This window comes from Melospiza melodia, chromosome 2, assembly GCF_035770615.1.
Source record: "Melospiza melodia melodia isolate bMelMel2 chromosome 2, bMelMel2.pri, whole genome shotgun sequence".
NCBI classification, from domain to species: Eukaryota; Metazoa; Chordata; class Aves; order Passeriformes; family Passerellidae; genus Melospiza; species Melospiza melodia.
In genome coordinates this window covers 78,482,066-78,508,375 of record NC_086195.1, presented here as the reverse complement: position 1 = coordinate 78,508,375, position 26,310 = coordinate 78,482,066, and the positions used below count along the sequence as shown (strand labels likewise).

The window sequence follows — 26,310 nt, the reverse complement described above, 5'->3', positions numbered from 1 at the left end:
CCTGACAGCATTCATGTCATGTTCCTAAGAAGGAAAACTAAGGCAATCAAAGCTTCTCCCCTTGCAGAAGAAAAGGTGTTTAAGAACTTTTTGGTTCTTATAATACAGACTTTGGTCTTGAGGACTGCCAGTTCTTCCCAAGACCAGCTGCTACATAGCAGTGATGCCACACAATTCCTCAAAGTAGAGAACTGACAGTAAGCCAAGAAAGCCCTTATGTAGCTACTGCAACTAGTTTTGAGTCCCAGCAACAGAAGAAAGACTTTGACAAACTGGGTGTATCTCAGTGAAGATGGTAGGGTTGGAGCACAAACCCTGTGAAGAGAGGCTGGGAGAGCTGGGCTTGTTCCACCTGAAGCAAAGATTCAGGGGGATCTAACAGCAGCCCCCAGCGTTTATGGGAAGAGTTGAAGGAAACAGAGCTGGGCTCTCAACAATCCTGCAGGGCCAGTAGACAAGGGACAACAGCTCTAAGTTGAAACACAAGAGAATCAGCCTTGCAAGGAGAAGCTTTTCTCCTCAAGGACAGGCAGGTAGTGGCACAGGTTGTCCAGAGAGGCTGTGCAGTCTCCTTTGTCAGATTTTTAATCCTTGACTGGAAGAAGCCCTGAGCAGCCCAGTCTGACCTCGGTGCTAGCCCTGCTGTGAGAGGGAGGCTGAACTGGAGACCTGCTAAGGTCCCTCCCAGGCTCAGCTGGGATCCTACAAAAGCCTGAAAAAGGCTGCCTACATGAAAACCACTCCATTTTAAACTTGGTTAGCATTACACCTGCTACCAAAGTCTACATATGGCTACCACAATTACATAACACACCCCAAACCCATATTTTAATGGGAAACAACTTATTTGGAAATAATTTATCTTTCTTGTTTCTATGGCTATGATGGCACAGATCCTGCCACATCACCCAACTATCTGTCAACCTCCTGGGATGAAGAGGATGGATCCACCACATGGATCCACCCACAGCCCCTGGGTTCAGAAACACATCTCATAAAAGACAAATTGCAAAGAACTAGCAGTAGGAACATTACCATTTGGACATGGTTCTTGGCTACATGTGGCTCTGATAGAACAGGGAGATGGATTATGTGGCATCTACAGGTGTCTTCCTATCTCAAACTCTCTGTGATTATATTCTGTGATTACATTATATGAAAATATCAATACAACTTTGATATGCGAGCTTGCCAATAAATATTCACAAACAATTTGGTCCACTATGGTCTAATCATTAGCCCATTATTTTCTGTAGTTGATGCTTTCAAAGGACAGTTATTTCTTAGGAGACTCTATTATGCTTTTCAATAGACTGCAGTGATTATTTCAAAACACTGAATTCCAGATACTCAAATCAGTTATAAATATGCATGTGTATGTATATAAAGCTTGAAGAGCTCCATCACTTCCTAAAAACTTCCTGAAGGGCATGCTGTAGAAGGATGTTCAAGGAAGGGAAGATGAATTAAGGTGTGTTAAGGTCTACACAGGAGTTTAATCTGCTTTATGTTGGCTTCAGCTTTGAAGGGGGATTAAGCTATGGGAACTAAAGACATTTTATGTCTAAATGGAAAGCATCCACACAAGTATTTAAAATGCTTTAAAAGCATCCACTTTATCTTTAGACTTTCAGTTGATTCACTTAGTACTCCCAAATGCCTGCATGCAGAAAACCTCCTTGGTTTTATTCAACAGGAAGCCTCTATTTTAGAAACAAATTGACACCAATTGATTTGATTCCTCCAAAGAATGAGGGATCAGTCCCATTATGGAACCAAGTTTTAGACAAGAAAGAAGTTTCAGGAGCTGACATCAAAGTATTTGGGTACTCCCTCATCCCTGACTCAAGATATGTCAACACACACTACTGAGAGGAAATAATTTGTGCTTCACAGCAGGTTATCACCTTCAGTATCAAGAACATCACCAGGTAGCAGGAGGCAAGGCCATGACCAGGCAAGCAGCCATTCTTTAAGTTTCCAACAGTCAGAAGTAGAATAACAGAATCAGCACAGAATGATCTGGGCTGGAAGGGATCTCAAAGATCATCTTGCTCCAAATCCCCCTTCCATGGGCAAGGACACCTTCCACAAGACCAAGAAGAGGAATTCAAATATAACCTACAGCCATCCTTAGTTTCATCAGCACAACTCAGCTCTGTAGTCAGGCTAAAAGCACAAGAAAACACCAAACTGGAAGGCTGAATATGGTAAAACAGAGTACTGAATTTTCATCATGTATTTGTAGTAGAAATTAGAGTTGCTTTCTTTTGGTCTGCTTTGTTTCCAAATGTTAGGTCTCTTTTAGAGCAAAAAAATACAGAAAGATCATTTATATGGAAGATGGAAAGACTCATTTAACTTCATGTTAACAGTTCATGTAAGATCTCCTTCTCATGAGCAAGATAGCTCCTGTAAAATACAGATGTGCTTTAAGAAAGTTCATGCCTATACTTTGTTGCCTTCAATGCTAAAACATGACAATGCATTTCATGAAAAATGTTTTGCGTACTATATTGTGGATAATTGAATACTGTGTGCTGTGATGAGTTTGGGGACTTAGAGGAGGGAAAGTATCAGTGCATTTGAATTACATATTTTTGCCTTAGGCTCAATGACAGATCTGCAAATCAAAGGAAAAACTGCAAGTGGGATAGAGCTGCGACCACATAATTGCAACCACTTTCTCCACCAAAGTTCTGCTTTGGCTGTGGTTTGCACAAAGACTAATAAAAATGCATCTACTAAAACCAAGACACTACAGCAGACAAACACTACCTCTGTGATTCACTAAAATATACTTAGCAGCTATTACTAATAAACCAAACACACACTAATTTTGACTAGGTAGCTTATATAGAAGAAAGTCAACCTTTGTGGGTACCTTCAGTTTTTTACCACTCATCCATCTCCAGTTTACAATAGTTGAAACCTTCCATTTGTAACATGAAAGACATAAAAAGTATCACAAGCTGTTTATAAAAGGGAATTTTGCTTGCAGAAATCCTGCAATAAAGGCACACTAGTGATTATGCAAGGCAGGTTTTATGTTAGCCCCTATGCACTGTAAAACAAAACACAGCATACAATGAACATGAACCCCCCAAAGGCACAGCCATGTGCTTTGACTGTGGCAGAGTGACACTAATTTCTGGCTTGTTTTAGAGCTAAATTTCAAACCTCTTCTCCACTCAATATCCTCTGTGCTCTGTTGTTTTTGGGGGTTTTTTTTCTTTAGTTTGTTATTCTTTGTTTGTTTTGTGGGTTTTTTCCCCCACCTGCTTGCCTTTGCAGGTTTCTCAGCACAGAAAATAGTTCATGTGGTCATGTACAGCATTATTTCAGATCCTCAGAGGAGAGGTCTAAGAACAGAAGTATGACAGAAATGAAGGTGTTCCTCAGGGACTCACACTCTATTCTTTCCTATTTCAATCCAAGTTCCTTTCCCCTCCTGTATTCCAAGCAGCTGTATAGACCTGCATATTTGTGTTTATACATGCATTAAAACAGTTCATATGAACATTTACTCAAGCAAAATAAAGAAAAAACCGCATAATAAGATGTCAAATCAACATTCAGTTTCCTTGCCAAGGATGGTGCATGACAAAACAAATCACCCAATCTCTATCAGCAATAATGGGGCTCAAGAGATTCTGGAGTGCTCTCTTCCATGACAAAGAAGACAAAGAAAGGGGTTTCTGCAATTTCTCACATCTTTGCAAGACAGGGGGAAATGCAGAGCCAAAGCCAGCACGGAGTGAGAGTACTGCTGCAGCAGAGACAGTGCTTCTATTTTCCACAGCACGTGCTGCTCTGCCTGGGGAATGAAAGCACATGGCAGCCACCAGCCAAGAGCACTGAGCACGTTGCTTCACACCCCAGCACTGCAAAGGGAAGGATTTAAGTGGTTTTCAACAAGGGATTTCCATGTTTGCCCTCGACTAGCCCAGCTGATGCTGGGACAGTGTGATTACAATGGCAAATGCAATGGTTAGTAGAATTTACATCTCTCTCCAATGACAGTATGACATCACATTTTCATGAAATCTGGCTTTTTATTTAAAGGTGACAACCTCTAGGAGATAAGCACAGCCTTCTCCACGACAAAATGTCAGAAGCAAAATTATGCAAAACTTTCCAAAGTTGCCTAATATTTCTGTGAAGCTCCTTCCTGTGTAATCTGTTCAGCTAAATATCAAGATGTATGTCTGATGCAACATGAAGTACTTCCTGAAGGGAAGTAGAGATTAATTACTGTGCATGAAACTAATGAAAGTGTTTATTCCCTCCTTCAGTAATTTCAGAACCTCAGTATTTTCAGAGCTAGTAACAAACATAGGTATTCTGGGTAAAATAAAAGCTTCATCTAGATACTAAATGCTACTTACTGGACTTAAACCTGGGGGGAAAGCAAGCAAACTCCTGAAACAAGGAAAAAGACAAACCAAACCAAACCAAAACAAAACCAAAGAAAACCATACAAACAAACAAAAAACCCAAACAAATGCCCCAGCCCCACCAAAAAAAAAACCCAAACACAAAACAAATCCAAAACCTAAAACCCTAGATCCAAATCTAAAACAAAAAACCCCTCATCCTCTCCCCCAAAGCAATTGTTTAAAATAATGAAATAAAAGTCACTGAGCATACTTACACATCATTTTCTTTTCTGTCTGTTGTGTCTTAGGTCCTATGGATTCTGAAGATTTTTACACGACTATTTCTTCCTGAAGAACATACTAATCTCAGATAAGAGCGCATTACATATCAGTATTTCCTTTCTGAGAATTCTAATTACTGTTTGTGAAGTCAAGGACACACTAGTCATGGCTGATCAGCTGTCCAATGGGTAAGCAAGTGTTTCAACCCTGGTAGGAGCTCATTAACTTGACTATCTTTGGTTTATGTGCATAGTTTAGAGTGTGTATACAAGCTCAACCAAGAAGTGAGGTACCAATCACCATTTCTGCCAGAGGCAGACTGGCTACTACCTCCTTTAAAACACAAGAAATTGCTTTCATTCTGTGCCTTTGCAGACATGACAACTGAAATCTACCTTATCTCCACATTTAGACATAGGAGCAACTCACTGTGGCAGCTAGGGAAGACATATGAATAGTTTTTAACAGTACCTTTCCACACATTCACTGCTCTTGCTGTTTGCTGATTTGATTTTCATTTTATCTGACGACTCCAGTACACTAAAATCTGCTAGAGCTTACAGTTTGCTTTGCAGTAGAGCAAGAGATGTAAGATTTCTAGGATTTACTGAAAAAAACCTGTCTACTACAGTTGGTTCTCCAAGTTGTTATTATTTCAGATGTTAAAGATAAATTACAGTCAAAGTAGAAGTGTTGCTGACAGACTTCTCAGAGTCCCAAAATGGGAAAGCTCTGGAAGATTAAGTATTTAACTGAGAAAGAGTTTTATTTTTTCATAAGTAATGTTTCAGATGTCAGAAATTATTCATATCAGACAAGCTGAAAAAGAAAAGACCAACTGTTTTCATTTGGACATTGCCTTGAACTGGAAATATGAACATAAGAGTCTAAATTCAGAGATTTAGGGTTACTCCAGCTACTGGACTGTTTAATAGACAGACTCTTTCTCCAACCAAGTTGTGTGGGAGTGATGATCCACTACCGGTAGAAAGGCTCTGCGGAGGGCTCTGGACAGGCTGGATCACAGGGCCAGGGCCAATTGCAAGAGGTCTAACAAAGCCAAGTTCCAGGTTCTGCACTGGGGTCACAACAGCCCCAGGCAGTGCTGCAGGCTTGGGGCAGTGCCTGGGAAGCTGCCCGGTGGAAAAGGACCTGGGGGTGCTGGCAAACAGCGGCTGAACATGATCCAGAGTGTGCCCAGGTGGCCCAGAAGGCCGATGGCATCCTGGCCTGGCTCAGCCAGGTGTGGCCAGCAGGAGCAGGGCAGGGACCGTCCCCCTGTACCCAGCACTGCTGAGGCCACAGCTCCAATCCTGTGCTCAGTTCTGGGCCCCTCAGTGCCAGAGAGACATTGAGGGGCTGGAGCGTGTCCAGGGAAGGGCAGCGGAGCTGGGGAAGGGTCTGGAGCACAAGTGCTGTGAGGGGCAGCTGAGGGAGCTGGGGGTGTTCAGCCTGGAGAAAAGGAGGCTCAGGGGGCCCTCAGCACTCTCTGCAGCTGCCTGACAGGAGGGTGCAGCCAGGTCGAGGTAATTCTCTTCTCCCAGCACAAGAGAAAACAGCTTCATTTTGTGCCAGGAAAGGTTTAGATTGAAAATCATTAAAAATTTCTTCACAAAAATAATTGTCAAACATTGAAACAGGCTTCCCAGGGATGTGGTGAAATCGCCATCCCTGGAGATACTTAAAGGAAACATAGATGTGGCATTCAAGTGGCATGGTTTAGTGGTACACGGTACTATGCTGAGCTAATGCTTGGATTGAATGATCTTAAAAGGCTCTAAGAAATTCTATTATTCTAAAGAAATGGAACAGGTTTTTCAGAGAGGCTGCAGAATCTCCATCCTTACAGGTGCTCAAAATGTGTCTGGATGCAGCCCTGAGCAACCTGTTATAGGTGACCCTGCTCTGAGCAGTGGGAAGGGACTTGATGATTTCCAGAGCTGTCTTTCAACCTCACTAAACAACAAGCTGGATTTGAAATCCACTCTTCAAAGTCTCCCTTGGGTCTCCAGGTGAGTATCTGCTGCATGAAGTTGCTAGAGGTAAAATACTGTCACCACTTAGAAAGCAAAGTCAAGATTATCATAACTTCAGAGATGAAAGCCCTGTTCCTCTTGATGTCTGTTTTATGGCAACTTCCACATTACAATCAACAAAATGACTTGCAGTTTGTGCAGAATAAAGTCATTGGTTTTAACTACAAAGATAATCTATGCCATCAGCATTAGCTATTCTGGTGTCTGTCCCAGGTTGTGCAACAAGGAAAACACTGTGCCACTGAGCAGTCCCTGCAATCAGAATTCCACATTTCAACCCTGCATCGATCTTCACAAACAGCTAAGGATGATTTAAGCTCCCCAGTGGTGCTGCTATTGGTTACACACAAACATGGGGACACAATATATATTAACTTCTTTTCCAACCCATTTCCAAGCTGGAAGGCTTAATAACCTTGTCTTGCCCATATATGTCCCTGCAGTTCCACACTTCACTTATTCCCCATCACACAAACCTGCAACTGCAGGTTGCAACACATAGAGCAGAACTCATTATGCCCAGTAAGTGCTTCCCTTGGAGGGTTTTTCTTTTTAGTCTCTTTGGCTTTCCTCTACATTTACAGAATACAGGGAGGGTAGTTCTCTTATCAGTTCATGGGAAAGGTTTAACATAATATAAAAAAATCCAGATGCTTGTAAGTAAATAGAAATAGCTTTCCTATTTCAACACGGTGTTCATATTTTTGGTGCCCTGTACTCTCCTCCACCCCATCCCTTAATCCAACTTTCTGTTCAGCATTTGGAATACTGGATTTTCCATAACAAAGTCCTAGACTGTCCTGTTTAGTTAGACAACTGTTTTTCAGAAGATCTACCTTGACTACTTAAGAGAATCTAGCACCACTGAGACCTTTCAAGTCTTTTAGGATTCACTGACTTCAGGAAAAACATGAAGAGAAGCAGAAGGTAGCTTCCCCATGACAGCCTCAGGAACCCACATATTCAAAACAGCACTCTCTCTCCAACATGGAGAAAATCATCAAGGGGCCAGGAGAGCAAAGGTGAGCAGAACAGATAGTTTAACAGGAAGAGAGCTGGCGGCTTAGAAGTTGTCATCAGCTCAGCTTCTCCATCAGGAGGGAGGGAGCAAAATTACTTTATGTTCAGAAAATACTAGACCTTTATGGGAGCAAGTGTAACACTCTCTGCAGTCCCAGACAGAGGCTCCCACCCTTCTCACAGGATGGTAGAGTTCACTTTATGAGGGACTCATGAACCAAATCCCATATGGCATCAATTTGTGACCTTGGGTCAGGCTTCTGAACAAGCCTGTACAGAGAAAAAACATAAAAATTATAGAGGCAGGAATATTAAGAAGGAAATAATTAGCAGGATTCTAGAACAAAGGCTCTGACATGAGGTGTTACAAAATTGTAAATGGAAAAAGCAGTGCATGGATGTTAGTCAGGCTAGTTGTGAACTTTTAGGTCACTGGACCAGTACAAATGGAATTGGTGGAAGATTTGTGACCACCCAGGACCTGGGCCACAGAGCTGCAAGGGTCAATTCTTTCCCTCCTGGCTGGTGACTATCAGGTGGTGAGCACACTAATGTTTAAATTAGGACTCAATTCAGCCTTGGCTGTGTTTTGTGGATGTTAGCAAACATTGCTTTATACTTTCAATCTGTCTATGTCCTTCTTACAGAGCCCTTCTGCAGCTGGTTTAAGATACATGAGGAAGCTGGCCCAAACACTCCACAGAAATGCTTTAGCTATGTCTGTCTTGGCAGCAAAATCATTACAGATGATCAGCCTAGAGGTAATGGTGCTGATATCCATAGTGTGTAAGCTTCTTTGCTATAAACAGTCTAAAAAGGGAGAAAAATATAGTGACAGATGCTCTATACAGAAGCATATGTTTTAGTCCTCTTGAAAAGGTTCCTCCCCTACAGACAGAATATGATTTCTTTGGTTTATACACAAATGAGCTCTTGATCTGTATTAGTTTTGAGAAGTGCTCAACTTCCCCCACCGACTACAGAACAAAAACAACATGGGCTTTCTGCACCTACATCTGTTGTCTGCAAGTCCCCCATTCTATTATTAGTTTATATGCAAGTCATATGTGGGAGCAAGTAATTGACATTTCTCCTGCAAACTGGGCATGATCAGCTTCAAAAACACTTGCACACCTTCAGCAAGCATCTCTGCTTTCACAAACAACACTCCAAAAATCCAGACAGTGGACAAGAGCAGGAAGGAAAAAACCTGACATTTTCCAAGCATGGTTCTATGCTATTATTTCTTCTTTTTTCCCCTGACATATCAGGCACTACTGATTTGATACATCACTGCTCCAATCCCACAAGGCAGTTCCCACATTCTATGCTTCTATAAAGAACAGCAAAAGAAAATTTAAATTAAAATAGCTTTAATTAAATAGTGAAATCTAGGTGAACAGAGAGCAGTCTAGTATAATCTAGTTTACACCTTCTGTAATACTTGTAACAATTAAACCATTTAGCTCACTGCAGCATAAAAGTAATTGGAATAATTCAACACTTTTAAGAAAATACAGAACAGTTACCTCAGGAAGTGTTTCATGGTGATGGTTTGGTCTGTGCTGCTAGAGCCGTAATATATTGATCACTGAAGACCTCTTCTTCACAGGGGATATTAGTGCTGTACAAATAGAATTGAGACATTTTACAGACAGAAAAAAAAGGGATACTTTAGTTTTTTAAAATTGCTCTTGAAATAAACATCTATGGAAATACAAGGGAAATATATTAAGAAAAAATCTGATGTCAATAAAAACAAAATGAAAAATCATAAGGTGTTCACACCAGCCTGAGCACATACTTTGACCAGACTATGCTACCCATGTCTTTTTTCAGAGAAGTAAAAATCTTGACTGAGAATACAGAAATGAGTGATAAAGCTTGAAGAATTACCTAGATATTTTCAAATGCTTCTTGTGTTCTTCAAACACCTGTCTGGTTCAACTCCCAAGCAGCAGCTTCAAGAGACACTCAGTTCACTCTGCTGTTGGAAGTCTTCTATTCACCAGAATTTGCATAATACATATAAAAGAATAATAAAATATACTGAGTTGGACCAACAAGGATTATCAGGTCCAACTCCTGATCCTGTGCAGAACACCCCAAGAGTCACACCATGTGCCTGAGAGCATTGCCCAAACACTTCTTGAATTCAGAGCTCCCATAATACACTTGCCCAGGCTGCCCATTGGTTCTGTGACCTTGTGTCCTATGGTTAATGCACATTAAAATTACCACGTAGTTCCAGCAGAGGAGAACAGGAAGAATTAATGAAGAAACTTCATAAATACAACCCTGTCTGTGTACTGCAGACTCTCTCCAGTCACCACCTCTTTACTTTAAGTTTCTAAAATTAAGTATTCATATACAAGCGATACTTGACTAAAAGATGCAGACATCTCAAATTACTGTACTTCACGTCCTGTAAAAGGCAGTAAAAGATTTTTACTTGCTGCCAGAAAATGGGACACTGCTACACAGGGGCAACTGCTATTGGGAGAACTTAATCCAACACTGAGAGGGAACAAGATCATGGTTTCAAACTCTTTAGTGGTACAAACCATACACAAAGGCCTGAATGAAAGTTTTGTTGTTAAAAATCATTTAAGAACCCATTCTTCCTTAGCACTGCAGGCTGAAAAGTACTGAAGGCCTTAAGAAATCTGACTTCTTTTGTCACAAATTTAGAAATCTAGAGAACTTCAATTTTCTTCTGCAAGAACTATTTTCTTCTGCAAGACCTATCAGCAATGATGGGATAAAAATCTTGCCCTACCATGTTGTCATATTCTTTCCTCTGTGTAACTTGTAAGTTTTGTATACTGCTATTGCCTGCTGACAGGAACAGAACAAGTATTTAAGTTCAGAAAAATACAGCTATCTTGTTGGATTATATCACATACAGCTTGCTAAAAATATATAATCCCTGAACTGTGAAAGCTTCTTTCATTTGTATTGTTTTTGACTGGCTGAATCATGTTGCTGTCCCCTGAATACAGCTGTAATTGGTGCTGGCTGCAGTGACACCTGCTTGCAAGGGCAGAGAGATGCTAACTCTGGTTCATTAATGAACGCAAGAGGCAGGCTCTAAACACTTCCTGCTACAGCTTTTGATAGGTCTTCTATGGCAGTGAGCACAGGAGATAGGCAAAAACTGGAGGGGATGTAACCTGCTCCCCTTCTCCAGTCTAATAATTTGCTGTTTAAAAGATATCATTTGTGAAAGATTCTCACAGCTGAGTCTCAGCATTTTAACATCAACTTGAACAAAGGAAGCTCCACCACAAAATTTGACCCATAAGGGCATCAGTGCAAGGAACACACCAGAAGTGCCAGAAGCTGTCAAATCAACCCCCTCTAAAAGTGCAGGCTACTCTCAGTCTCTCAGGTCAGCTCCTTCTTGATTCTGACCAAGGCCCTTGCTGAAAATTATGCTGCTTGATTATTACTGCTTTAAAGTGAAGAGAAATTCCACTTGTCCCAACTCCAGAAATGGCTCATACAAGCATGGCATGGTAGGAGCTTCAAGATACTATCTCTTCAAGAATAGTTACCAGCTCCAACCAATTATAAATTACAAATCTGTTCTCAATGCTCATTAAAAATTAGAGCATCATTGTAGCTGTTCAGAGAACACTGAAAGAAAGGCAGTTGACTGAAAAAAAAGAAATAAAAGAAAAACTAAATGACACAACAAGCATGACAAGTGGTTAAAAGTGCCTATTTTGGGTGTCTTCAAAAGCCCACACTTGAAATTACAAGAATAAATTTTCCTTGCTCTCTCCTTTTTTGTTAAAATGCATGTGGGGAAGTCTACAGAAAGAAACTTTACAGCTGAAGACCTGATGCCATAGAAGTCAATATCAAAACCCTTCAGCATGGATAGAGAGTTCATGTGCAAGTTCAAGAGCCAGTTCCTTACAGTACAAGCCCAGCTAACAACTGGGTCCATAGGAAGGCCATGGCCTCAAAAGCAGTTTCCTCCACAGGGACACATAGCAATCAAATCCCGCCTGACTCTATTAAAAAGAGGACTCTAATATCTAGAGGCAAGACTTCCAGCTCAAACAAAACTACAGGGAATCTACAGTACAGGAATGCTGCTGTCTTGGTTCATAAGGCAAAAAGTTTAGTTTTTGTGTATGGCAGACAGCATTTCTAAATGCTGTCATCTGCTAAGTACAGGGACAGAAATCAACATTCTGCTCTGTAGTTCTTGCAACAATTCACTTCTGTGAACACACACATACAGATGGCATTAAGCTATTTACACCCAGGATAAACTGAGAAATTTAATCAGGTGAGATTTTACAGTCATCTTTAAACAAGCAGGACTGGAGGGCAGCATTTCCTGCTTCCATATACCTCCATAAGTGATCCTCTAGAGGAGTTCAGTAAAGATTTTCTGTGAAGAAAACAGTATTTAAACTCTTAAGAAAGATTATTACCACAATTTACAGCTATTCATAAACCTGTAGAGCCAGAAGATCTAATTTCTACCAATCTCTTTTCATCTCAAAATGTAATAGATTTCTCATAAGTGAAACTTTATTTCCAGTGAGGTTGTTATAGCATCTCAGTGAACAGGAAGAACAGCCCTATCTTAGAATGATATGTTCTATCAACAATTCAGAATTTACAAAAAGACTCATTTGCCATTAGGTGTGCTTAGAAAAAAATTCAACCCAAACAAAAAAGTCACGTATTCATTTTTATTTAGGGAGAAGGACTTGACTTCAGCCTCCTGTTGTCTTTAGGAAAGACCTTCCTCACCAAGCTGGATGTCTGCTGATCAGGAAGGCTTTCAAGGTCCACTTGTAGGAAAGAAAGACATGAGAAAAAGATTCCCCTTTACAAATGATAATCTTGTTAATGAATGCTTATGAGTTTGTTGAAAGAAAGGGCACAACAATTATAAATTCAGTTGAGAAGCTGTCAGCAGTTATGGATTGGATAGACTGAAATACAAAATTCTGAAGACTTGACAGCAGGACTCCCAGAGCCAGCAGGTTCTGGGGAGCAGCCAGTTGGCCACAGCATCCACCCACTGCCCAGAGCCCAAGTTTGTGCTTTTACATGGTTTCACTCATGCGAACCTGTAGCTCTGGGCTTTTTTTATGGCTTAAGAAAATATTGCAGCTTCATGCTATACGCACAATTTTCTCACTAAGGAATACTCAAGATGCTTTTCTTCTGTAGATAGTTTTCCAGCTTTTTCTGATATTAAGTCATGTAGCTGATATGTCTAAAGACAAATAGATTTGACTTTGTTAGCAATCTTCCATTAGCTCCCTAGAGGTAGCTTGAACCTACAACTATAGAAAGCTTCTAGAGTCAGTGTTTGAAGTTTTCTCTTTGACATGAAGGGACTCATGCATGTTCTAAGGCTCTATATTGAGAATGATGGGGTGAGGATGAAGTTTGGGTTTCCCACATGTTCACGTTCTCAGCTTGCAGGATTTTATCCCATTTTATCACTTCCACAAAGCAGCTTCCTACTCCCTCCAACAACACACCCACGTACCCATTCACTGCCAATTGTTTCATCCAGTTTATTTTACACTAGACAGCAGCTTCCCCTCCTAAAACTAACCACAGCTTTTCTTGGAAAAGAAGCAATACTACTATAATCACATACAGCAGCAAAACTATTGCAAGATCTGCCTCAAAATATAAATGAAGCTTTCCTTAAATAAACATCAACTATTTGAATTTCTTGTGACTCTATGATCTTTTCAGTTGTATAGCAAAACATGCATCAATCTGAAAGGGTAACAGTTGCTGGAGGCTTAAAGAAATCAAGAGTAAGCCTTTAACGTCACCTCTTTATCTAAAGCTGGGGGTTTGCTTTGTTTGTCTTCAATAAAGCTGCAGATACAGCTGCCAGGAAAACTTGTGTTATTTAATATAAATCACCATACTTTCAGAGTAAAATATAAACCCTAAGTAGCTTCTTTCATAATCTCTGTTTTGCAAGCTAATGGGTATTTGCAACTTGGCATATTGCAAACACTTTAAAATGTATATTCCAATTATAAAGAAAGAATAGGTGTGCTGAAGAAAAAAACATCATAAATGTTAATGTGAGCAGGCTGGATATGATAATTTGTTAATGTGGATCATTAGATTACAAAAAAAAAAAACAAAAACCAAACCAAGTAATTTACTTTTAGTTGTTGCAGTTTGAAGTATGTGTTAAAGTATGTTCTTCTGAATGCCACCACCGTAATGTTGATTTCAGTTTGCCACTTTTCCACTTTTCTTTCCAGTGGTATCTTGGGTTGGCATCTACTCCTCATTCACCTTGATAGCCTACATTTATTTATTTCTCAGGGACAATAGGCTTGAGCCTTATGTTACAAAAAGTGTTTTGCTACTGTACATTCATTTTTCTTTTGTGGATGGGAATGTTAGTGCCTCTGTATCTTGAACACCAACGTAAGATAACTAGAATTGGAAAGGGGAAGAATAGCTGATACACATTATGAAACATCCCTTGAGGTCCTGGAGGATAGCAAGCTGGCTGGAAGCCAGCAGGATGCAAAGACAGACTAGAGCACTCTGGGCTGCACAAACACAAGCAGAGCCAGTAAGCAGATTGAGGGAAGAGATTATCTTCCTCTGCTCGGCACTCTGGGCCATATTTAGACACTGCCTAGTTTGGGGCCCCAGCAATACACAAAAGACACCAACAAATTTAGGAGAGCTAAGCAGAGGCCACTGGCATGATGGGGGTGAGGCTGGGGGAGATGGGCTTGTTCAGCTGCAGGCAGGGACAGCTTTGGAGGCAGACAACAGCACCTCCAGTGCCTGTGGGGATGTCATTGAAAAGTCAAGAGATGGAGTCTACAGCAGTGCAGGATGGGAAGGGGAAAAGCAACAGGCAAAAACTTAAATAGGAGAGGTTCAGCCTAGATATGATGCCAATTTTTTTCCTGAGAGGACAGTCAGGCAGTGGCCCAGGCTGCTCAGAGACACTTTGAGGTTTCAAGCCCCAACCAAATGAAGCCCTGAAAAGCCTGACCTCAAAACTGACCCTGTTATGGGCAGGAGATAGTCTGAGGTCCCTTCCAGCCTTTGATTCTCTGCTCCCCTCACAGTCACTCTCACAGGGCTATCTCAAATATCCCATGTTATACCCACATACTCTTAGTACTGTATTGCTATAGAGATTCCACTGACAGGGTGCCCAAGTGCCTGCTATTTCATCAGTTTAAAAGCTACCCACTTCTCAGTATAATTTGCAATGCTTCCCAAGAAACAAGCTTACCTTTAGGATGGAACAAAATCATTCCCTCTCTCATCTCTCCCCACCACACCCACGAAAAGCCTCCACCATGAAATTTGACCATAAACAAGTCATATTATGGTCCTACAATTCAAGAATGAGAATCTACAAGAGTCATGACAATGACAAACACACAACACTCAAAAAGCCCAAACACAAATAAAACCCCAAATACAAATAAAACCCCAACAACTCCAGGACCCCAGTTTAGTAAGCCATTCTAATTCTAAGCAAGTATTGTTTATCCAGCTATCCTATGGAATAGACACATACCTACTTGCATCTTCCATCTTGCATTCATGCCCAAAGGTGGCATAGAAATCACTTCAAGTGTGTTAAACAAATGAGTAAAAACAGAGGATCTTCATGTCAATTACAGCATAATCATTTACAGGTCTTTGAATGTTATGGCAACAACACTGCTCAGACCTCTCCAACTCAGGGGACATCCTGGGAAACGACTCCATTGCTAGAAAAGCTCTCAAGAACAGGTCACCTGTTCCATGCAGTTCAGAAGTTTTATGTTGGCTCAGAAGTGGCTTTGACTGTCTCCAAGGAATGCAGCCACTGGCAGGACTCACCTTAGAGATCAAAAGTGGATGCCTGTTTTGTGTGAGCTTAGTTCCCCATCTCAGTACAGAAGGGTATTTTCATTTCCATGTGCGCAAGATCAGGCTGTATTCAACAGCCTGTCAAGCATTCTTTAGAGGAAAATCTTGGAACAAAATGTCACACTTGACTGATTACCCTAATAAGCAAGACTTGACTTCAGTCACACTGTCACAGGTAATAAATTTTTTTCCACTTCTAATCTCCATCATACACTGACATTTTACATTTCTGTATTTCACTAGGAGAGCGAGGGCAAGGCTACATATGAAGTTAAATTTAAGTGAATTTTTGTCCTGTGAGCATAAGCACATACCACACAATTAAGCAATAAAAAGAAAAAGAGGCTTAAATAAAAGGTTAAAATCAACAGAGTTGGGGAGTCAGAGGGCACAAAACCCCCAGCTTCTCTCAAGCTACAGCAGAGTGCTTTGAAAACCTCTAATTTTGTAGTTCTAACTTAGCATTTCAGTCCATTACTGCCTCTTCAAAGCATTACAAATATAAGGAAGGATCAAGAGGGTCTTAAAGTTCTCATAAGAGAGAGTAATGTAGGATTGTATTTGGGTTCAAGAGAACTTACTTGTCAAATCTCACATGGCAAGTTACCTCTAACACCACTCAATTCAGCCTACCTGCAGATTTTGGCTCAGTGACAACCCACAGTTTGATGAAGGTTAACGTCAAACCAGAACTCAGCACTGTAGAAGCATCTCCACCTTTCACTGTACATCTCTGCCCTTTAAAAGAAAAAGGCTGGGGTTCTCTACCTGACTGTTCAAAGCAAACTAAATCCCAGAAATCCAGCAAAGGAAATGTTCATGCATACAGATGCACTTTGCATGCAGAACTGTGACAATAATCTGCTTTTTCCAATTTCTATTAGCTCTGCTCTACTACAATGTTGAAAGATGGAAAGAAAGAACAAAACTATATGAAGTCACTTTAGGTCACTGGTGAAGACTTTGCTGGATACTAATAATTCTATTTCCATTAATAAACACAAAGGTAAAAAAAAGAGCAAGCTCTCCACAACCCAGAATACTATAAACTTCTAGAAATGTAATCAGATGCCTAATTCAACAGGAATTAAAGTATTGTCTTGTCTTTGCTCTGTCTACAGTGTGTCCATCCTTAACAAGCTCTTTACATGTGGAGGAAAGTGTATTTTATCCAGAAGGGCACTGAGTAAATGAAATATCAGCTAAAAATGGAGTTCTCATGCTTGAAAACAGTCTTTAAAGCATAGCAACTTCCTCCACCCCCCTTCTTCATGCATTATAAAAAGGTGTCATTTTTAGTCACTTCTCATGAACTTTCACTGGATCACTAAGGAGTTCACCCAGGAGAACAGCAGCATCACCTGGGTGGCTCACATGTGTCTCCATGGTTTGCAGCGGAATGTTTCTGGCCAACTTGCTCTGTTGCCAGACACGCTGTACGACAGCTTGTATTGCAAGGAAGTGTGTTCTAAATAAAACATCACACTTTGTAACAAAAATCCTTCAGTTTAGAATAATTCCTACAAGGCTAGATACATAAAATCCAAAGAGGCTGCCTGGCTACCTCCCAGACTAATTACTGCAGAAGTAACAGGAAAAAACCCCAAAATTACTATTTAAAAAAGTGAATGACTGATGTGCTTTTGCTCTCCCTCCCTTCCCAGCTTCCACTCCATTGCCCAGAGATGAGTGGAGAATACAAGTTAAAGTGCAAAGATGAAGTATTCCCTTGCCACCAAAATTACCCGAAGTCTAGACTTGCTTTAGAGCCAAATTAACTCTTAACAAACAGTAGTTTGTGGGGAAGAAACATCATCCTATCAACAGGCTACATACAGACCTGCAATGTCAATAGATTCACACCCAAGATTCTTGCTCTATCCATTCCTTCACCTTTCCAACATCTGTTATATTTTCTTGGATCAAGCAGAGTTAACTCAGCCACCAGATTAATACAACCTCACCCCAAGTATCAGCCTGAAAGCACGTAAAACTAAGGACTGAGATTTAGTTTGTTAACTGACCCTTCCCGCCAAAAAATGTTAAGACAAGGATACCAGAGGTGTCAGGACAAAAGCCAAACTAAGCTTTTGAGCTAGAGGAGCAGAAATCAATTTATTTATCCAGGAATCTGGTGAAGATCAGACACAATTCATACTGATCTAACAGAAAATTGTTCCATTTTGGCACCAATGTGGTGCCATTTTCCCATCATTTCACCAGATTACTTTGGCATAGAAGTGGCAACTTTTCCACAGAGCTCTGAGAGACAGATATGCAAGAGTAGAACAAGTAGGATCCATAAGAGTTTCTGCATTTCCTTCTGCCATTTTACTAAAACAGGATTCAAGAATGATGACTTCCCATGCAGCCAGTTAGATGATGTCACGAAGCACAACACCTGTGAAACCATAAGCATTCTATAATAATGTTATGCACCAGCTGCTTGCTGCCTGCAGTGAGACCACAATAAAAGAGGAAAAAAAAAGAGGATTTAAAATCCCACTGCAGTTATTTTGCAAACTTCATGGCCTACAATTTAATCTCCTGGTTGCTGCTCAGTGAGATGTTCTACATCCCAGGAGGTAGGAAATCAGGACAACTCCAAGTACACGACCTTGTTGGAAGCTCTGGTTATGCATTTGCTGCTCAGAAGGACATGTGCAGGGTAGATTGCTCTGGTTTTACCAATGTCTGAAGTGAGCAGAAGTGGAAGAAATCATCTCTTTTATGATAGAAACTAGAAACTTTTTCTAAAGTTTCTCTAATTTGTATTGCAAACTCCATGCTCTGGTTGAACCAGGTTTAAGCCCTCCTTTAGGGAAAATTTTTGAATGGCAGCACGAGAGAAAAAAAAAAAAGAAAAAGAAAAAAAACAAACCAAAGCAAACAAAAAACCCCAAAACCCAAACCATATATACATATATATTGCTCCAGGATATCTATCCAATCTGTTGTCCAGACAGGCCTATGTTCCAGCATATCAGTATATTCAGCTCAACTTTAAAGAGTCACAAGTATCTTATCAAGTTTTTATTTCTATTAACAAGAGCTGTGAACAACTGTAAAAATGACTGCACTAAGACTCCCTTCCTTCACCTTTCTGTAGCTTAAGATACCTCCAAGCAGCATCAAAGTCAAACACTACTTCTACAAGCAGAGGAGAAACAAAGCTGTGATGGAGTTTGGAGACAGAGACATTCATAAAAATGAGGGATAAATCAACACAAACACCACACTGACAAGACAAAGTAACAACAAAAGGCGAGCAAGACCTGCAAAAGGTCAAGATGGAAAGAATGGTTTGAAGGTCAATGAACTTACACCAGCTGTTAAGCAAGATGTATGAAACAAGCATGGCATAGGAACCATTCTTATGTAGTAATTGTACAAAATGTATTTGCTCAGCCAAGAAGGAAAGCAAAGTGAGTGACCAAGGAAGTGCAAGGTGCTGCGGTGCTCTTCAGTCTGCTGCTTCCTGCTTAGTTCAACCAGACCTTTACTTTATTTTGGGTGCCCACTCTCAGACAGCAAAGGATACTGGCAAAGATTTGATAGTAGAAAACTGGAAAGACAAGAGAAGAGCATGTGGGGAAGAAAAGAGAAAGAAGAAACATGAAAACCATTGAAAACTCTTCCTGCAATATTACTGAGGAGGAAGAGGAACAAAGTGGAGCCAACAGACTAGGACAGGATGATTGACAGGATTGCCATAAAGCATTTATTCTTAACACACTGAAAATTTAACTTAACACTGAAACACACTTAACACTGAAAATTTTCCTCCTTCAGTGTCTCTTTTTTCTTAGAAAAAGTGGGCATACTTTTATTTCTTATAGTCTCACTCTTAACCTAGTAAGTGTAAAGTGATAGGAAAACTTCTAAAAGAAATTACATTAAACAATTCCAGAACCCTTGCAGCAGATAGACCCATAATAATTCAGTAGCATGAACTGATCTTATCCTTGAGACAGTAACCTGAACAATATAGCACAGGTTGGTCAGGACAAACGAGGCTCAAAGAAGAACATGACTATCTCAGGCCATTGGAGATATAGTTGTAGTCCTACTTGAAAAACTGGGGAGTAGGTTGTGTGGCCCTTTCCTAATTTGTGCTTATGGTATGTCCTGTTTTCCATGTCATCTTCTGGGAGCACCACCATTTCTTTCCCTTCCTCACTCAGTTCAGCAAGAACTCCTTTTTTCCTCCTTCAACCCATCTGTTCTCCTCAGGTTGCTTTAACACTGACAGTGTGAGGGCCTACCAAGCCCAAAATTAACAAACCCCACATTGATTTTAGTGTTTCAGAAGAACAACCTGCTTGATGGCACACATCCAAGCCAATGTTGATATGTATATGGCTTTGTGAGAGCAGAGTGAGAGAAGGAATGAGAGGCTTGCTCTTATAACTGCCTATCAGAAGAGGACTGTAGTTTCCATGACCACAGGACAGCTTTGTACTAAGGGGCCCAATTTTTATCACCTACACACCCACATGACTGTGCAAGTATTATCAGCGTAGTAACAAATTGTTGATGTGCCATGGACAAGTCTCAACATCTAAGTCATCCTGGAAGATAATGAAAGGTAGAGATTTAATTCTATTTTTCAAATATATGAATAAGACTAATAAAAAATAAAGAAGAAATAAACATAATTAGAAAACTTCATTTCATCACTAGAACAATCTGTAACTAGCTACAGAAGCCCTTGCTCAGTTGGGCAAGTATAATGGTATCAGTTTTGGGGTCCTAGGAAACTTACTGATTCACTTTTGGCAGACACAGGCATGGCCACAGGCATACAATAGGGGCTTAAATGGCAGATGGTGTATATACATTAAGGAATAACTCCTATGTCTGGGAAACTGATAGCCAGCTGTACACAGTCCCAAACAAACCTTCTTTGCAGAAACTGCCCTTCTTTCTGATGCACCATCAGGAAACATTGGCTGACCATGGCCTAGTTACAAAGATTGATACAGAGAGCTGTGGAGACAGGACTTTGTATAACTAATTCTTTTGGGTTTGGTCTTGTCCCTTAATTTACCTAAGTATCCTTCCCTGGAAAAGCAAAATACATAGCTACTACAGGAGCTACAGCTACATCAGTGCAGAGCACAGACCAAGAGAAATGCTGCTGCCAAGCACTTGAAATTGAAACTGCACAGGATGGGGGAAGGCAGTTTGTTTTTAAACAAAACATCCTATACAGATGCTGGAGTAGCTCCAACCAGATCCCTGGGGCTGAATATCAGCTTGCAGTTGGTGTGCTCCAAAACATTTTCACCTATTTATTCTCAGGTGCTCCAAGACTAGTCCACAAAGAAAGGTGAAGAACAAAAGCCAGGAGATTTGCTTGAGAAACATTAGTGTAGACATCTATACTTAGACTAAAAATGCCTGTGAAGTAATTTCTTACCAGAGAGGGAAGAACTCACAGGTACACATTTTCCTATAGACACAATCCTGAGGACCACTACTTCACCTCCTAACTTTGCTCTAACAAATTCAATTTCACCTGCTTATATTGTCAATTGTTTTCAATTCCAATCTTTGTAGCTCCTATATTTCTCCTGTTCCCCAGGCTCCTATTGAGGTCTGTGGCTGTATCTATCTGAACTAGCCTGGAGTGCTCAGCTTGCAGACCTGTAGACAGATTAGGATGAGGTAAAAACACTATGCCAATTTTCTCTCAGGTACTTTACTGGGAGGGCTAGAAACTATCTTCTTGAAGGGCCTCTCAGCTGTAACAAAAAGCTGAGAAGTGTTTGCTCACATTTTGCAGAGGAGCAGGATACTGCACTCCAAAACAAACTGCCAGAAACACTTGAAGCTGATGAAGTTGGTGTGGGGCTCTTCGTTGGTTTTATGCTAAAGTGGATGAGAACTGCTCACTAGACTGCAGCTAGGAGGTACTTGAAAGAAACCAATATCTTCCATGAAAGGCTCAGTAACTGAATGGGAACACTCCCAAAGCAGAAGTCCTGGTTCAGTTTCAACGGGAGAGTTCAGATCTCTTGCAGCCAGACTGCTTTGAGACCTGAACCACTGCAAGGCAACCAGAAAAGGTCTTTGGAGGATGTGTCAGATACTCAAGCCAGATGCAAGCCAAATCACTAGTAAACATATCCATGTCTCAAGGCAAAGTCAGACAGGTCAGTTTGTCACCAAAATGCTTGCTTTGGAAAGGAGTGCTCGTGCAGTCCCACGTACCACTAAGTAGTGACTCGGGAAGCTGCTCCCACAGTTTCTGCTGTCATACTTCCCTTTCCACTGCCTGGCAGGAGCAAGCAAAATTTCCACCTCCAGCTCAGGCTTGGCAAATCCTGCAGTACAGCACAGCTCAGCACTTGAGCTCAGCTAGGTGGCTGAGCCTGAATCATGTTAGATGGATGCTGAGGATGCTAAGCCTGAACCACAGCCACAGTCCTGCATGACCACAAGCATTCTCCACATCTCTTTACATCAGCCTCATCTTTCATATTATTTTTCCTTACTTTATCTTTCTTGTGTGTTTGGAATCTCACCACCTGGTTTCCTTCTCAGTATTACAGTAAGCTCTCCTCTAGAGTTTACTTTTCAGGCCTCCTTCCCAAAGCTTGCATTCAAACAGTAATGTATTTCATGCAGTCCTTTGCCCTGCATTACCAAGCAAAGGATTATTTAAAAGGAATGTCAAATGAAAGAAGCTTTCCAATCAAGAAAGCTGAGCAGATGTTCATAAAAAAAATTAAATGTAGTCTTATGAGCCAGAGAGCATTAAATCCAACAAGATTTGATCTCCACGCAACTCAAGCTTGTTCTTCTTGCAATTTTCTGCTAACACTTCAAGTGACCCCTTGGGAAAAATAAAGCTTGCCTGGCTCTGTATAGTTATAATGCCCTGACTGTACAACTGAACATAATTTTTGTTTAAATTGGTTTATGGCTGATCACAGCTTAACTTTAAACTACAAGATTATTTAAATACTAGCAGCAGTCTGGAGCCCTACATATGCCAGCATTTGTGCAACAGCATTTTCCCTGCAGCCAGCAGCAAGTCTGTTTGTGCAGGGAAGATGATAGATAACAAAATAATCACTTAATGCAACACAGCCCAAAAGTTTACCACTTAAGTATAGCTTAGCTCAGGGGGCTGCAATTCCCTGTCAAGAGTGACAGGAAGATGTTTGATCACAGGAAATTCTTGGGTTCACACATGTCAGTGAAGCTAATGTGATGCTGTCCCATGGTTAATAAAGCCCTGTCTCAAAACTTGAGCAGGCTGGGGATTCACAGACACTGTGGTTGTGTGCTCAGCCATAGCAGGTTTTTACACTAGCAGGACATGTTTCACTGTGTGTCAGTGAGCCAGCAGGAAAGTTAACGAATGCATTCCATTGCACGGTTTTCCCATTGTTCGCTGCTTTCCTGGAATCATCTTCTGCCCATTTTCTGTTTAGAGTGATACATACAGCATCTGATGCTGTCATATGATTTCACCCTTGAAAATCATAGGCTTCCTGTCTCCAAGCTTCTATTAGCCTTGATGGTAAGTCATTTGCTACAGCGATGTAGTTTTGCATTAGTTTCAGTTGAAATATTTCTTAAAATAATATGCAGATTATAAGAACTGAACAAGTTAAAGGATATTTCTAGATGTAACTCCACCTGTTCAGCTTGGCAACATGGTGGCCCACATTTTTAAAGACAGTCAGAGAAAAGCAGGCTCTCCTAAGAATCAGTAAGTCTCATCTGAACTTGCACTTTGCTAAATAGATATAAGTATGCAACACCTACCAAATTACTACACATAATGAGGCTTTTGCTGTTCTGTTCCCGGGGAGATGAGGTGTTCTTATCACACTCAACTGATTCAACTATTCATCGATTTACGAGTACAAAATAACATTCTTTAAAAATGTGCAATGAAACGTTTGGAACAGAAGGCAATCAGCAAGCCTATTGAAGAGCACAGGAATGATGCAGGATTTTAGAGATGCTATTTTTTCTATTCTATTTCATTTTAGGATAAATTAGAATAACGAGGAGTGGAGGAGGGGGGCAGGGGGGAACATAAGAGAAAAGAATGAAAACCTGGATTGACTAAAGCATGCAAGCCACAAAATAAATTTCTTTCAGTTTCTAAAATGGCTTCTTTGTTTCAAATGCCTTTGTCACAAAAAAACCAGCTTGTTGTGATCTGACTGTTGAGTTGACTGAATTGGGACAAAGGTGTTGTTCTTCCCTCTCCCCCACCGCCCCCATTCTGACATACACTTTCCCTATTCTCTTTTAGCCATTTTAAAGGAAATTATAAGAAAAGCAGAAACGGTGAGGACAAAGGGAAACATCAAAGCCATCAATCCTGGAATAAACTCGGAGCAAGTGTAACTTCAATACACAATGACCATGTGGGGGGATGAAGGGGAGGCGGGGAAGAAGAGAGTGCCATGGAAAAAAGAAGTCATCATTGTCATGTGCACACGTTGGTGTAGCTGAGGCGCACAGAGCCCGGGCCAGGTGCGGAGGGGCAAGCCAGGCCGGCGGCGCAGGGCAGGGCGGGCTGCGGGGCAGGGCAGGGCGCGCAGCCCACTGCGGAGCCGCAGAGCCGTGCGCCTGGCGGCCGCCCAGTGCCGGCCTCCTCCGTGCACTTATAAAGGATGGGGCCGCTAGAAAAAAAAAATTAAAATTAAATTTTAAAAATCAACTACGAATACCCTAAATGTGCAAGCCACTCAGCGCCCCCAAATTTCCTTACGCCGCAAGGTCCTTCTATAAAGCGTCCCGCGTTCAGAGGGGCAAAACTTCTCTCCCACCGGCGGGCGGTGAGCAGGGGAGGGAAGCGGTGCAGGGAGCTGCGATGCGATGCCCGGAGCCGCCTCCCGTCGCTAAGCGACCCGCGGGGCCGCCGCCGGGGCCCGCCGCCGCCGCGCACTCACCGCTCCGCGCCGCTCCATGCCCGCGGCGCAGCGCAGCGCAGCCGCCGTCCCGAGCCGTCCTTCCAGCCGGGAGGGACACGGAGCCGCCGCCGCCGCCGCGATCTGGGTCACCCGGCGCGGCGCCCGGCGAAGGTGAGGAGGAGGAGGAGGCGGAGGAAGGCGGGCGGCGGTGCCGCCTACCGGCGAGCGCGGGGGGAGGCTGCGGCGGGGCCCGAGCCCGCCCCGCAGGGAGGGGAAGGGGCCGGGAGCCACCGGAGCTCCCTGCGCGCCGCCCGCCGTCCGTCCCCGGCCCCCAGCGCAGGGCGCACCTCTCATCCCTGCACTTCGGGACCTTCCCCCCGCCTCGTCCTCCCCGCGCCCGCCGAGGAAAGGCGATACCTGTCTGCGCTCAGGGGAGCCCAGCCACGGTGGCGCGGTTAAAGTCCTACGGAAAAGCTGGGAGCATGTCACCGGTGTCCCGGCTAACTGGGGTAGTCCAGCCACAGTGGTGCGGTTAAGGTCCTATGGGAAAGCGGGGAGCATCTCCCCGGTGTTAAGGTCCCGGCTAGCTGGGGTAGTACTCAGCGAGCCACTATCCTTCCTCCATATCCCATCCCACCGACCTGGCAAGCAGTGTCCTTTCTCTCCCAGCAGTATATCCTGAAGGCTTTTGATCTTCAAAGTTTCAAGTCAGCTAATTGGGATCATAGGCATGTCATCCTATTTTTATAGCTCTCCCCTCTAGGAGAATAACAACTGTTGTCTGCAGCATCCACAGAATCATTTAAAGTTGCCCAGTGCAGTATCTACTGCCAGTAGGCAAGTACTCTGTGTTTCATTCACCCTTACTGCTGCATGCATCTGTCCAGATGTTCCTTTGAAGCTGCAAGCAGCCTGTCAGGCCACATTGGCATCCCGACATTAGCCAACAGTTTCATGTTTCAGAAGTCCTTTGAAAACGCTAATTAACCTATTTTTCTAAGTGTTCTCTATGCCTAATTTGAAAATAGCTTTCAGCATGCCTGTTTCAGGGACATGGTTTAATTTCTTCTGAATCTCCCTTTTCAGTTATTTTGATCCCATAATCAGCTGTCACATTCAAGAAGTATGGTGAAAACACTTGGGCTGTTGTGTTAAACATTTAATGACTAGGAAACACTGTTCATGTCTTAAGGCAAAGCAGACTGGTATTTAATTCTCCTCCTGGCTAGACTATGTTGTCTGTCTTCCAGCTGCCATCAGCATGCCTGGTGCACCTGGCTGGCAGGTGCTGTGTCCTGCAGGGCTGATGGAGTGGCAGGGACAGAGGAGGTCCTAGCAGCCTCCACCTCAACGGTGTGGTCCATCAGCAAATGAGGTCCAACACTCAATGGAACAACTCAGCAGTTGGTATCAGACTACAGCTTTACCACCTCATCTCTTACTTGCATCATGCTTTGCACACTGAAGTAATCTTTCAAGCATAATTCCATGCATCAATGCAATTAGAAAAGTAGTTATTTTCTCCTGTGTCCTGCATTAGGGCAGTGTTTCTAGTTACTGTATCACAACAATGTCCACCCCCAACACATCAGATCCTTGCTCTTAGATCCTGTGCCCGTCAGAAATTTCTCTTGCACTAGGCCAGCGGATCCAGTGCAGGTCTGTAGATGTCTGAACAGAATAAACTCTAAATTGGGGGACCTTTCAGGGGCTTCAGGAGCAGAGTTTGGTTATGCTTCCCAAAATAAATCTAGAGAGAGAGTTGTAAGACAATTCATTCACATTATGCAAGATGAATCATGAACA

The 26,310-nt window shown here is 42.0% G+C and overlaps 1 protein-coding gene across 4 annotated transcripts in view; it reads right to left on the bottom strand.

The window, feature by feature from the left end:
- The window catches only part of ELMOD1 (ELMO domain containing 1), a 43,307-nt gene extending 18,616 nt beyond the window's left edge, over nucleotides 1-24,691 (bottom strand). The window contains exons 1-2 of one of the 4 annotated variants that reach the window (XM_063148958.1): nucleotides 24,544-24,691; nucleotides 9,247-9,341 (exon numbers count right to left, since the gene is read on the bottom strand). In XM_063148958.1, coding sequence (XP_063005028.1) covers nucleotides 9,247-9,263 — 17 coding nt within the window. In that variant the 5' untranslated portion in view covers nucleotides 9,264-9,341; nucleotides 24,544-24,691. Of the gene's footprint in view, nucleotides 1-9,246; nucleotides 9,342-9,613; nucleotides 9,633-24,362; nucleotides 24,491-24,543 lie in introns of those variants that run through there. The other 3 variants (XM_063148955.1, XM_063148956.1, XM_063148957.1) reach the window with 3 other exon arrangements.
- Nucleotides 24,692-26,310: the final 1,619 nt, after the last annotated feature.